The 13,864-nt window shown below is 42.1% G+C and overlaps 1 protein-coding gene across 2 annotated transcripts in view; it reads right to left on the bottom strand.

The window, feature by feature from the left end:
- Cyfip1 (cytoplasmic FMR1 interacting protein 1) overlaps nucleotides 1–13,864 on the bottom strand; it is a 94,670-nt gene that overhangs the window by 5,473 nt on the left and 75,333 nt on the right. For both annotated transcript variants that reach the window (XM_021166451.2, XM_021166452.2), the window contains exons 24-29: nucleotides 8,670–8,813; nucleotides 4,088–4,178; nucleotides 2,896–3,026; nucleotides 2,458–2,530; nucleotides 1,727–1,821; nucleotides 408–646 (exon numbers count right to left, since the gene is read on the bottom strand). In XM_021166451.2, the coding sequence (XP_021022110.1) occupies nucleotides 408–646; nucleotides 1,727–1,821; nucleotides 2,458–2,530; nucleotides 2,896–3,026; nucleotides 4,088–4,178; nucleotides 8,670–8,813 (773 nt within the window). The remainder of the gene's footprint in view (nucleotides 1–407; nucleotides 647–1,726; nucleotides 1,822–2,457; nucleotides 2,531–2,895; nucleotides 3,027–4,087; nucleotides 4,179–8,669; nucleotides 8,814–13,864) is intronic.

Below are 13,864 nucleotides of genomic sequence, written 5' to 3'. Positions count from 1 at the left end.
TTGTTTTTTAAACTTTACTTTGACTATAAAAAAATAAGAAATTTTCTAATTTTTGATAATGCCAATTTTGGGTACCTTTAGCATGCTGTTTCATAAGCAACAGACCTGCCAAGAATAACATCATGGTTCTGCCACCCACAAACAGGAATGTCCACTTTGCTTTCAGTTGCTTTAGATTCAAATAATTCCCAGATACTCAGGCTAGATCCTTTCTTTGTCATCAAAGGAGCCACACCTCAGTGGCATTAGACCAGTGCAATGTCTGTATACTTTCTAAAAGAGTTTCATCATGTGTACCGACTTCACACTCCTTTCAGCAACCACCTTCCTTGCCAGTTCTCCCACTCTTCCAAAGAGTCACAGAACACCCCCCCCACACACACCCACACACACACATACACACTTACTCCACTGTAAACTCGTGTGTCCCTACAGGAATGCAGTAAACAAACTGCATGGCACTCCATAGTCTGTGAAACTCCACACACTCATCCACGTGCATGACCCCATTGCTGGGTAGGGGCCCACGCCAGATGGGATCATCCAGAAAGGTCCGGATCCGTGTCAGGATGACTTCAAACATGGACAGACCACAACAGAGACGCTCCTTGGTCAGCAAGTCCCCCTCTCTTGCAATTGCAATTTGCTGCAAAAAGTACATGGAATATTACAAGCCATGATAGAATACTAAAGGGCTAAAAACAAACTACCGCCAGCCCACTTACTCGGTAGGAAATGCTAAGTTGGCAGAACAGGGTTTTGCAGCATCAACAGGTTATATCAGCAGTTATCTATATGCTAAAGATTAAAATACTGTAGATACTGTAAAATACTTCACTCTTCTGTCTAGAAGAGTGAAGTAGAGATATTTCTAGTGGTCACAAAAAATTTACTGGCATCTCGTGGTTAGAAACCAGCAATGCCACTGAACAGAGTCTATAAGACAACCTCAAACAAAAACTCTGGTTCAAAACAGCAATGGTCCAAACAGTTAAGTATGCCAGATCTAGGGTAAACTGCATTCTTTTTTGTTTGTTTGGGTTTTTGGGGGGCGTTTTTTGAGACAGGGTTTCTCTGTGTGGCACTGAATGCATATGGCACACAAATATACTTAAGCACACACAAATACACTTTTTTTTTTTTTTTTTTTTTTTTGGTGAGACAAGTTCTTTTTATATAGCTCTGACTGTCCTGGAACTCACTCTGTAGACCAGACTGGCATTAAATTCAGAAATCCACCTGCCTCTGCCTCCCAAGTGCTGGGATTAAAGGTGTGCGCCACCACTGCCCAGGGATAAACTTCATTCTGATACCTTGCCTTTTGTCACAATTTCTTCTAAGAAGCAACTCTATTTAAAAAGCTTGGGGCAATGGTGATGAACACTATTAATCCCAGCACTTGGGAGGCAGAGGCAGGTGGGTCACTATGAGTTTGAGGCCAGCCTGGTCTACAGAGCAAGTTCAAGGACAGCCATGGCTACACAGAAACCCTGTCTCAAAAAGAAAAGGAAAACAAACAATTGTTCATGAAAGGGTGGAGTATAACAACAGGCAACATCTGAGTACATCTTTGTTTCTAAGATAGATGTTCAGCCCTTTCTGAATCCTCTCTCTAATCCTCCCAACTCTTCCAACAGTCTTGACCTCACAGTAACTTCTGGCTGTTCCACTGGCCTGATGTGAATTTCCACCCAGTACACAAACCCTAGCAACCATAGCATCTTACCTGTGGGGTTCCCAGCCTTTCAATCAGTGGGACAAGGTGCAGTGGGGCGTACTTGGATTCTAGTCTTTTCATTTTGGCATCAACTCTCTCCCCCTCTGCATTGGAAAATACATTATTATGCTCTGTCCTTATGTAAGATTTTAAAATTGCCAAAGTTTAATTTTTAACAGAAATTTAAAGATTCACTTGACTCCATGGGTGGGGATTCTCTTTGGAAAGAGTATATTATAGTATGTTAAAATATACAATATATTAAAATGGCTTATTTTAATTCAAGCTAACAAGTTTACTAATGTAACCATTTAGAATCTGCTTTCAGCTTGGACTAGTGTAACTTTTTCATGTAATAATTTACAGAATGGGGGAACATGGAAGAGTTTAATGTGCAGTTTTCAAATTTCACTGAAAATTCTAAACATGATCTAAAGCAAAATAGAACAGTGAACCTCTTTACTCGTCATCTACTATGACATCTATCAACTTGGTGGTCATTGTTTTTATTATCCTGTTACAGAACCTGTACCTGTTTCTGTATTATTTTGAAATGGGTTCTAGACTTTATAACTATTATAACTACTTGAGTTTATGGATTCTAACCAGGTTAGACACACCCTACAGAGACTCAACAGGCACCAACATAACTGAACATTGGCCTTTTCTCTGGCTGCACAGTGTAATAAGTATGACTCCTTCATGTGCAAGGTGAACTCTGGTTTATGATGCAGACTCACCTTTTACGTGGATTCGAGGTAAGATATTCTGGAAAGGAGCTGCATGCAACAGGTCACAGACTTCTTCTAAAGACTAAAACAGAGTAGAAAAAGTCATTCCAGGAAGGGGATCTCATAGTGAAAAAGATGATAAATGTCTGGTGCAGAAAAGTTCCACTTTTCCCATTAGAACAAAATAAACGATTGTCCACAGAATTTACTGGAATAGTGTTAATGTCCCATTGAGCTACTTTTCCGGTCCACTGGAAAAACACTCTTTAAACGAAGAGACATTATATTCTTGTTTTCTAAATGTAGGGAACCATAAACAGTTACACTGCCCACCTCATACCCTTTCTAAAGAGGGGTGTGGAAAACACAAAAGAGAAAAAGAAAACTTCTTTGTCATCAGCAGTGAAAACTCTGGCCCAGCTAAGATGGGCTGAACTGAGAACTCACCAGGCTTTGCTCGATAAGCAGGCAGAAGAGAACAGCATTGCCCACCTCCCGCAGGTTCTGGAAGCATACGGTTTTCAGCTCTGCATACTCCACAATGTCCTTCAGCTGGTGGTGGAAGAACTCTAGGATGCCTGTGGCAGCAGAAGTGTCAGGGATTCAGGCACAGCACTAGCACTGCTATTCTAACACTACCTGGCTATGGAGATTATCACATGCTTCCAGCAACGAAGGTATTTCACAGGTATTTATTCATAGTGATAAAGAATGAACTAACTGATGTCATCTTTGGAGACAATACCATCACGTAAGAGTTTATAAAAGGCATGCTTGCGTGCTCTCTCTCTCTCTCTCTCTCTCTCTCTCTCTCTCTCTCTCTCAGAGTTTATAAAAGGCATGCTTGCGCGCGCTCTCTCTCTCTCTCTCTTGTTCGTGTTCTCTCTCTCTCTCTTTGGAGACAGTTTCTCTGTGTAACACTGTTTGTCCTAGAACTTGTTTTATAAACAAGGCTGGTGTTGATCTCAAAGATCCACCTGCCTCTGCCTCCCAAGTGCTGTGATTAAAGGCGTGCACCACCACTGCCCTGTACTTTTAAGTGACAAAGGTCTGTAGCGTCGAGGTTAATCCTAAAGCAACACTGAGCTCATTATGGATATTTATTTGGATAGCCTTACACCAGCCTGCAGCAAGTCATGAAGGTTGAGCTAGAAGTAAGTACACATCCAAGGACCATGGGTGAAGTTCTTACAGCCTGAGCCAGATGAGGCAGAATGCTTTACAGACCAACAAGACTATCTAATGGGTAAGAGGCCAGAGGGAGGGTATAGGAAGTAGAGCCGTGTGGCTGCTTTAAATGCTTGTCCCCAAGAAGAGGGCATTAGGATCTGGTAGTTAAGCTCCCTCTGCTTTTCTTGGTAGGTGATTATTTTCAGGATCTGGGATAACAATATGTTCAATACCCCATTACCAAAATCCTTGCTAGTTGACAAGCTGGGTCCCTCAGTTGTTTAACTGCAAATACTGACCCCAAAGTCCTACACACTTGCCTGCTACCCAGTTGTAAGGTGTGTGTGTTTGTTCTACTCTAAACAGGCAGATTCTGGTTTGGGTTTCTTTCAAATCTGGTCTTTATCAACTTGATTCCCTTCTCATGAGGTTTGTACTCATGCGGGGTACCCCAGCCACCTTTGCTCACCAGGAGAGCCATACTCATGTCGCGGAAGCCGGCAGATCTTGGGCATCACTTCCATCAGAGTTTTCACGTACTGCAGGATTGTGCCTTGCAGCTGCAAAAGACAAAGGCTGTCAGCTATCTCCCTCCCTTTCATGGATGGCTCTGGGAAGTGTGTGCTCTAAAAATCAGTCCATGAGCAAAATACAGTTATGACCAAGTTTGTAGAATCAGTTTGGCTCGGGAATGAAATCCCACCTGTGAAAAGAGAGTACCCTCTACTGAGCATCTATAGAGAACTATATTCACACTCTAAAATACAAGTCCCTTTCTAAGACATGAAGTAGTCAGGAAATAAAGCAGCAGGATTCACATTCCCATGTAGGTTCCATGCTGACCCACTGTCAACACCAAGAGTGCCAACAGCTCTAGGAGCAATAGCCCCTGTAAGATAGTTTCTATTTCCTCTGACAGACTTAGGATGGCTTCCAGGCTAGACCATGTCACCTTTGTGTTTAGCCACATGAGGGCTGCATTCCTAATTTTCTTTTCCAACTTTCAAGGATTTTAAGGCAGAACAGTCCATAAAGTGTGAGTGGTCCCGAAGATCACAGATGGGCAAATGACTAAACTCTTCTACATTCTAGTTAAGTGTGATGGCTTGGATGAAAATGGCCCTTATAGGCTCATCTATTTGAATGCTTAGTCACCAGTGAGTTGGAATATCTGAGAAAGAGTAGAAAGAGTATTGGAGGAAGTGTGTTGCGGGCATTATTAGGCTTTGAGTTTCAAAAGTCCATGCCAGGCCCAGTGTTGATGTTTCTGCCTGCTGCTTGACAATCGAATTTTCAGCCAGTTCTCTAGTACCATGTCTGCCCAATGTGCTCTTTCATTCCCTGCTGTGATAATAATGAACAAACCCTCTGAAACGGTAACCAAGCCTACAGTTAAGCAATTAAATGCTTTATTTTATAAGAATTGCCTTGGACATTCATGGTGTATCCTTACAACAACAGAACAGTAACTAAGGCATTACATATAACCTGTTATAACTCTACGACTTCTCAGAGTTGTTAACCTTTGCTACAAGTTCAAGACAATGTCAGGTCTTTGATGGACTGAGGTTGTACTCAGGTGGCCACAAATTCAGATTCAAACTTTCTTTATACTTAGTGGGCTATACAGCATAGTTGGATGTCAACTTAAAACAAGCTAGAGTTACTTAGGAAGATGGATGCAGCTGAGACAATGCTTCCATTAAGATTAGCCTGTAGGCAAGTCTGTATGGTATTTTCTGGATTGATGATTGATGTAGGAGTGCCTAGCTCACTATTGACAGTGCTACTCCCTGGCCAGATGGTCCTAGGTGCTATAAGAAAGCAGGCTGAGCAAGACACCAGGAAGGAGCAAGCACTTCTCCAGATCTCTGTATCACTTCCTTGTTACAGATTCCTGCCTTGAGTTCTTGACCCGACTCCCTTCAATGACGGGCTGTGATTGAATCATGAAAGTTAAAATAAACCCCTTTTTCCCACGTTGCTTTTGGTCATAGTGGTTTCTCACAGAAATAGAAACCCTAACTAAAAGATGGCCATGCAGCTGGATTTTTCCTGTCCAATTAAATTAATTATTAATACAACAAGAAGCCTGTGATTGGACAGGGAAAAGGGAGGCGGAGTGAAGAGTTGCAGAGAGGGAGACGGAGGAGACAGGAAGGAGGAGGAGGAAAGATGGAGCAAGAGGAAGATGATCCAGATTCCACATGGCTTTAAACAGCCACAGGTAGCTATAAATATCATAAAGGATAGAATAATTGTGATAACTTGTCTAATCTAGGTGGCAGCTTGGTTTTTTGTTTTGTTTTGTTCTTGTTTCTGTTTTTGTTTTTCGAGACAGGGTTTCTCTGTGCAATCCTGGCTGTCCTGGAACCCACTCTGTAGACCAGGCTGGCCTCGAACTCAGAAATCCACCTGCCTCTGCCTCCCAAGTGCTGGGATTAAAGGCAAGCGCTGGAGGTGGGCAGCTTGTATCATTATCAATTGGCTCTGAAAATATTGTGCAGGCATCTTGTGAATTGAGAATTTATTGGTTACATAAATCTGACTGGTTAATTATAAGCTTCTAAGAGTTTTGATTTTACTGGGTTAATGGGAATTGTGACAGCTAACCCGCCAGGTGGGTGGTCATTGCATGGGGCTGGTGTGGCAGCGACCTACCAAGTGAACTTAGCTAGTTGAGTGGAGATGTCTCAGGAACTCTGGGCCAGAGAGTCTGCTGAGATGAGAACAACCTGCTGTGGCACGTCACTGCCGGGCATAGCATGGGAAATGCCATTCTTTTAATATTTCCCACAATATGGGCAGATCATGAAAAACATGAAAAAGAAATACACTTCCCCAAAAAGATAAATTATGGAAGAATAGGTTAAAGTCAGTGATGGAACACATGTGTAAGGCTCTTAAGTTCGACAATCAGCACCACAAACAAAAAAACAAGCAAACAAACAAATTAAGGAGAAACGATTGAAGATTTTGAAACATTCTTTTATAGTGAAAAATAATAATGAAATTATGAGGGATGAGAAGATAACTCAATCCATAATGTGTTTGCCATGCAAGAATAATGATTTAAGATCAAGCCCCAAATCATGCATTAAAAAATAAATAAAAATAATAAAAAAAAACCAGTGCAGCACATTTGTAATCTCAGGACCAGTAAGACAGAGAGGTGGTTCCCTGGGGTTTGTTGGTCATCCAGTCTAGCCTTGATTGGTTCTATTCCAGTACAATAATCTGCCTCGTAAAACAAGGTGGGAGCAACAGAGGTGGCCTGTGGGTAAGAGTGCTTGCTCTAAAAGTAAAAGATCTGAGATTTATATACATGGGGACACAGAGAGAGGGAAGGGGAGGAGAAAGGGGGGAGGGGGGAGACTGGCTGACTATGAATTAAAAGAAAAAGTCCACTGTGGTCTATAAATGACATCATTTTCCCTTTGCGAAAACCTGTACCATAAGGCTTTGTACTGGCCCATTTTATGTTTACATGATACAAACTCGAGTCACTGAAAGTAGGCAGCCTCAACTGAGAAAATGCTTCAATAATATGGGGCTACAGGCATATAGGCAAAACCTGTAGAGTATTTTCCGGATCCATGGTTGATGTTGGAGGGCCCACCACATTGTGGGTGGGGCCACCCCTGGGCAAGTGTTCTGAGTTCTATGGGAAAGCAGACTGAGTAAGCCATGAGGAACAAGCCAGTACACAGCACCTCCACGGCCTCTATACCAGCTTTTGCCTCCAGTTTCCTGCCCTGCTTCGGTTCCTGTTCTGACTTCTTTACGGAAGTTAAGGCAAAAAAAAACCCAAAACAAACAAACAAACAAAAAACAGCAACCCCCCCCCCCCAAAACCCCCTTTCTCCTCATTTTGCCTTGGGTTATGGTGTTTCTCATAGCAATAATAACATAAGCCAGGCTTCTGTGCAGATGGTGACATGTGTACAACTCTGACCTCACTCTGGGGCTACACATGTGCATCTAAGTCCTTTACTCACATTTGTTTCCAGAACAAAAGCACATACCACTTGCCTCACTAACTGTGCAGCTCACTTTCATCTGTCAGGAGACTTCTCACTGCCTTCTCACTGGAACACTTGAACGGCCCACAGCTGACGTATCTATCCCTATAGTGGCTGTTCCTGCCTACCATAAATACCTGAGGGTCTGTAAACTTCCTGTGGTCAGTATCATCTCCATATACCTCTATACAGTGTTCCTAGAGATCTGTGTGTTATGAAAATCCATACTTCACAAATAAAAACAAGAATATATATATTTATAGAGTTGGGGGCCAGAAAGATGGCTCAGTGATTAAGAACATTTGTTCATTTGGGACCCTCATTTGGTTTCCAGTATCTACATATCTACATATCACAGACAACCACAAAACAAAACAAACAAACAAAACTGGAGAGAACAGACTGTGGCAAGCATCTTTTGGCTGGGACTTTTGTCTTCTACTTTGTTTTTAATTCCCCTCAAGTTTAGGGTTGCAGTGGTGGTCTTTGATAAGACTTCTGCATAGTAGAAGAAGCAACATTCTCTTATTATAAACATAATATTCTGGTTATAAACCATTCCCAAAGCCTGGTATGGTGGTACAGATCTCTAATACTAGCAATCTAGAAGCCAAGGCAAGATGACTGAGACCAGCCTACACTAAATATAGTAAGACTATATCTCAGACAGGCAGAAACAACAAACAATGATAAATCAGTCCTATAACTTCAATCTCTCCTTTTGGGAAACTGGGGGTGTTATTTGTAAGGGACAGATCAGATGTTCTCTAGGCTGGCCTGCAGCTCCTGGGTTTAAGCAAAATTCCTGCCTCAATCTCTTGAGAACGAGGTAGGACAGTGACATCCTTTTATATCCAGAACCATTCTCTTTAGTTAGGAGAAATGTCTGAAGCTAAGTTGAAGCATTTTTTTCTATTTCAGCTACACATCCCAGACAGAAAGAGAAGACCCCTCCTACCCACAAATGGCTGTGTTTATCCAACCCAGTGAATCCATGCTACAGGGAAAACTCATTCCAGGAAAACTCACCAGGCTCTTGACAACCTTCAGCAACTCTTCCATGACTACTGCAATGCCCTGGTAACCAAGTAGCCGGCAGATGACTTGGAAGTGAGGAGGCCCCACAAAGTTCCGGTAGCTGCCATAAATGCTTGAGTAGGCTAGGTTCAAAGCCTAGGGAAAAGAGGACAGTTTTCAACATCGTTCTCACACATTCATGCAGACGGCATTGGGAGATGTGTTCAATTTTTACCACATCTTAAGCGAAGGAGCGACTTCCCTTGTAACCTACACTGCCCTTACTGATGTGGAGGTTTTCATCTTTTTAAAGAGTAAACTGTATGCAGAGAAAATAATGGGACAGTGGAGACCATCCTCTGAGGGAGGCAGAAGATATTCAAGAGCTGACTGGAGCATGGGTAGGTGACGAAAGATTTCCATGCAGGAAGGGTCACTAACCTTGTGGAAAGGACCAGGTATGGAAAACAGGGAGATGCGGAATTAAAGGATTTCATTTCCTTCCATGTATCTTCTAAATTTCCCTTAATACTTCTCTGACCTGATGGCTTCTATCCCCACACAGCATTGTGGTAATGGCCCCTCTAATCCTGTGCTATAACATGGGTGCTAGGGACTTGAACTCAGAGCCTCACATTTGCACAGGAAGTACTCTTTCTTATCCACGGAGTCACATCCACAGCCTGTCTTAACTTTTAAAAATGAGTTTCTAGTTTGAGTTTTCTATGTCTATGATTTCAACTCCAAATTTAAGTTTTATTTTTATTATTTATTTATTTATTTATTTATTTATTTATTTATTGTTGTTGTTTTTTTGAGACAGGGTTTCTCTGTATAGCCCTGGCTGTCCTGGAACTCACTTTGTAGATCAGGCTGGCCTCAAACTCAGAAATCTGCCTGCCTCTGCCTCCCGAGTGCTGGATTAAAGGTGTGTGCCACCACCGCCCGGCCAGATTTAAGTTTTAAGTTTACTTTGTAGCTCAGGATATGGTCTAGCCTGGTAAATGTCCATGGCCACTTAAGAGCGCATCCTGATGCCATGTAGTGTTGAGTTTCAGTTCTTCATTCCTTCATTCCAGCAACATGGGTTGCTCAGAGAAGAGCTGAAGTTCTTGTGTAGCCTATGGAGTATCTCATTTTTTCTTTTAAAAATGAAATTTTTGTTTCTGTATAGAAGCTCTCATTGGCAAAGAAACATGCTGAATTGGCATATCCCAAGTATTTTCCTAGTAAGGTCCTTTGCTCTGAAGTCTAGTTTATCGTGTAGTAAGTAATATAGCCACATCTGCTTTGTTTTGACCAATACTTGTATCACACATCTTTTTCTCTTCTCTCCTTTATCTTTTGGTATCATAAACTGAAATCAAGCTAAGCTGAGCATATATAATTGAGCTAAGAATTTTTGTTGCTTTTATCCTGAGAATCAAACCTAAGACCTCATACACACTAAGTACATATCTACATGCTGGTCCCAATCATCTTTTAATCCATTCTGCTAATCTGTCTTTTGAATGTATTTAGGCTATTTACAGTTATTTACAGTTAACACATTTACACGCTGGTATTGTGAGGTGTAAACCTATAGTTCTCATTTTCTGCTTGTTCTTTGTCTCCTATTCTTCTGTTTCAGTCCCACTGGGTTACTGAAAACAGTTTTTAGAATTCTATCTTGGGGCTGAAGAGAAGGCTCAGTGGTTAAGAACACTGGCTGCTCTTCCAGAGATCTTAAGTTCTGTTCGCAGCAACGACATGGTGGCTCACAACCATCAGTAATAGGATCTGATGCCCTTTTTGGAGTGAAGGTGTACATGTAGACAGAGTACTCATACATAAAATAAAGTCTTTTTAAAATATAATAAAAAACACAGTTCCATTTTAATATTCATCTATAATATTTCTAAGTATGTCTTCATATAGATACTGTGCTAAGTCTACTGTTGCCAGCATTTGCCACTTTGGTCCCTCTGTCCTCCTTCCCTTTACTACTGTCTAGCATGCCCTACGCATACAATGAGAACCACACGAAGGCTACAAGGAAGGTGAACAAGAAAGGACATAGCACACCTGAAGAAGGCCCTCTGCATCTCCTAGGAGCTTACTCCTTAAAATAGTCATTGCGTTACTAGCCGATAAGGTTTTCTACATCTGGAACCCATGACGAGCATGGTCACCTACGTAAACATATTTTCTATAATAACTGATATTCTCTGACGGGTTTTAGAAGACAGAGCTGGTTACATAGGTAGTATGTGCCTACCTCCCAGCCCTAGGGAAGCCTTTGTCCTGATGATTTAGATGGCTTCTCCTCCCTGGGAGGAGTCTAAACACATACCTGTTTAGACTCTGAAGGAAAATTCACCTCTATCTCATTCGTCTTTTACCTGTGTGGACCCTGCTTTGTCCTTCGGCCGCAGGCCATGAACATAAATGACTATGAGCCCCAAGTCCTTTGTGAATCTCAGATGTGTAACTTGTCGTGGACCCCTAAAACAAGACTCTGAGCTTATGTTGTTCATAGAAGACTGGCTACATGGAACACACTCTGCCTGTGCAGTGCCAACCCCTACAACGTCATCATATCACATCACACTTGAAAGAAGCAGAATCAGGTCAGGTCAGACGACCCCTCCTCTCCAGGTCTTCCTTGAAGTCTACCACTGAATGCCAAAGGCTGGGGATTCTGAGTAAGATATTTGCTTGGTAAGAGGTTTGCTTGAAAAACAGCAAAACCTGGAAACTATTAGTGAAATGGATTGACTTCATATTGCAAGTGATGATGTTGACTCCCAGAGTAACCCTGCCTGTGGCCAGTGGCTGTAGAGGAACCAGTGCTCAGTACACCCATGGTCCCTGGCTTCTTCACCCAACTGGGTGTTTAGTTACTCAATGGATTAGGCAAATCTCAATGAGAGATAGGGAGGCTGCTCTGTTTATGAGAGGACAAGGTTGTAAATGCTCTACTTAAAATATTTAGACTCTGGGGGCTGGTGAGATGGCTCAGCAGTTAAGAGCACTGACTGCTCTTCTGGAGGTCCTGAGTTCAAATCCCAGCAACCACATGGTGGCTCACAACCATCCATAACAAGATGTGACGCCTTCTTCTGGCATGTCTGAAGACAGTTACAGTGTACTTACATATAATAAATAAAATAAAAAAAAATTTTCCAAAACTCATAGCTCCACTCAAGATTCTCCTGCCTAAGTCTCAACTAGAAGACAACAGACGGCAGCCTGGAGAAACCTGATCTAGGTTCACCGATCTAGGTTCTATGATGTGAGGTGAGAGCTACAGATCTGCTTCTGGATGATGCCACAGGTATCCAAGGACACAGCAATCACCAAAGACACATCCAGGAGCATAGATGAGATAGGAAAGGAAAGGGTTAAGAACATCTTCCACTGCCAGGCATGGTGGTACATGCCTATCATTGCATCTGAGAAGCTGCAGCAGAGGGATCAATAGCTCAAGGTCCATAGAGTAGGTTCAAGGCAAGTCTATGCTTCATGAGACCCTGACTCAAAAAAGAAAATGTCCTCCAAATTAATTTTCTTTCTGTTTCTCAGATCTAATAAAAGTGTTTACTTGCAGGCTGTCCCAGTTTTTTGTTTTTGAAGTTTGGCAGAAACTAGAGTTATCTGAGAATAAGTAACAACAGTTGAGAAAGTGCTTCCATATAACTGGCCAGTAGACAGTCCTGGGAGGCCTTTTCTTTTTTAAAAAACAATTTACCCATGTATTTCTTATATATTTATGTATTTATCTAATGTAGGAGTACTCTGTTGGCTATACACCTCCATGTCAGACGAAGGCATCAAATCCTTTCACATATGGACAGAAGCCACCAGGTGGTTGCTGGGAATTGAACTCAAGTCCTCTGGAAGAGCAGCCACTGTTCATAAGCACTGAGCCATTTCACCAGTCTAGCCTGTGAGGCATTTTCTTAATTAGTGATTGAAGCAGGAGAGCCCCAGCCCATTGTGAGTGGTACTGCCTTGGGCTAGTGGTCTTGGGTGTCAGAAAGCAGGCTGCTATGGGGAGCAAGCCAGTAGTACTCCTCCATGGCCTATGTCTTAGTTGCTGCCTTGAGTTCCTGTCCTGACTTTTTCAAGTGGTAGACTGTGATGTGAAAGTAAAAGCTGAATGAATCCCTTTCTCCCCAAGCTGTTTTTGGTCAGTATTCCAGCACAGCGGTAGAAACCCGAGACATAGGTCTTTGTCCTCTAGGTCTGTGTCATCTGTCATGATAACCTTACAACTATTGCTTTTAATATGTATGTGTACTGGTTGGCCCGGTGCCCATGGAGTCTAGAAAAGGACATTGGATCCTTGTAACCAGAGTCAATCTTGGTCTTGAACACACAAAAATCTGTTCCTGCTGTCAGCTGCACTCTACAGCAGAACACTTGAAAACAGCATGGGAAGAGCAGGGAGGTGTCCTGGCACTGGCCAAACTCCTGGTCACACTGCCGACCACCTCTCACATCCTAGGTTCCTAGCAGGTAAGGATTTTATAGAATTCCTGATATGGTTAAGTCGTTTTAGGAAGTGAGTAAGGTGGCTGAATCAAAGTCTAAGGAGATAGTCTAAGTGGTTTTGCCAGAAAGATCTAACAAAGTTAAAATAAAGACTAGAAAGTGCTCCCCCCTTGTGAAACAGTAAGGGCTGCACAGGGTAGAAAAGGAGGAGGGTGAGCTTTCATGTGTTCCAAGCATGTAATGTAACAGCCAGGAAAACAGGCTTGGGACAAACTAACGATCTAAGGAAACAGTCATTCAAAGTTGGCTCTGAGTTCCTGGGTCTCACATCTAGGGATAAGACCACAAGTTTCGGAGTTGGCCATGAGAAGACAGGGTTATGAGCTAAGTAAACAATTCTATGATGAGGGTAAGAACAGAGAACAGATGATTTGTTTCTTGGTAAACACAAATTGTCAGCTAAGCATAGGAAAAAACCTGCTAATCGATGACAAAAGAATTATTGCTTTGAGTTACATTCAAGTCGGGGAGAGAAAGATAGACCGGAAATGTTTAGTTAGGTGTAACTTTCAAAAAAATACAGTCAATAATCCTATTATCATTTCTTTTTGGATAATGATTTTAATCTGTTTTTTTGTTGTTGTTGTTGCTGTTTTTTTTATTTGTTTGTTTTTTGGTTTTTCGAGACAGGGTTTCTCTGTGTACCCCTGGCTATCCTGGAACTCACTCTG

The sequence above is a fragment of the Mus caroli genome, chromosome 7 (genome assembly GCF_900094665.2).
Source record: "Mus caroli chromosome 7, CAROLI_EIJ_v1.1, whole genome shotgun sequence".
In the NCBI taxonomy this organism is placed as follows: Eukaryota; Metazoa; Chordata; class Mammalia; order Rodentia; family Muridae; genus Mus; species Mus caroli.
This window is presented reverse-complemented; position numbering and strand designations above follow the sequence as displayed.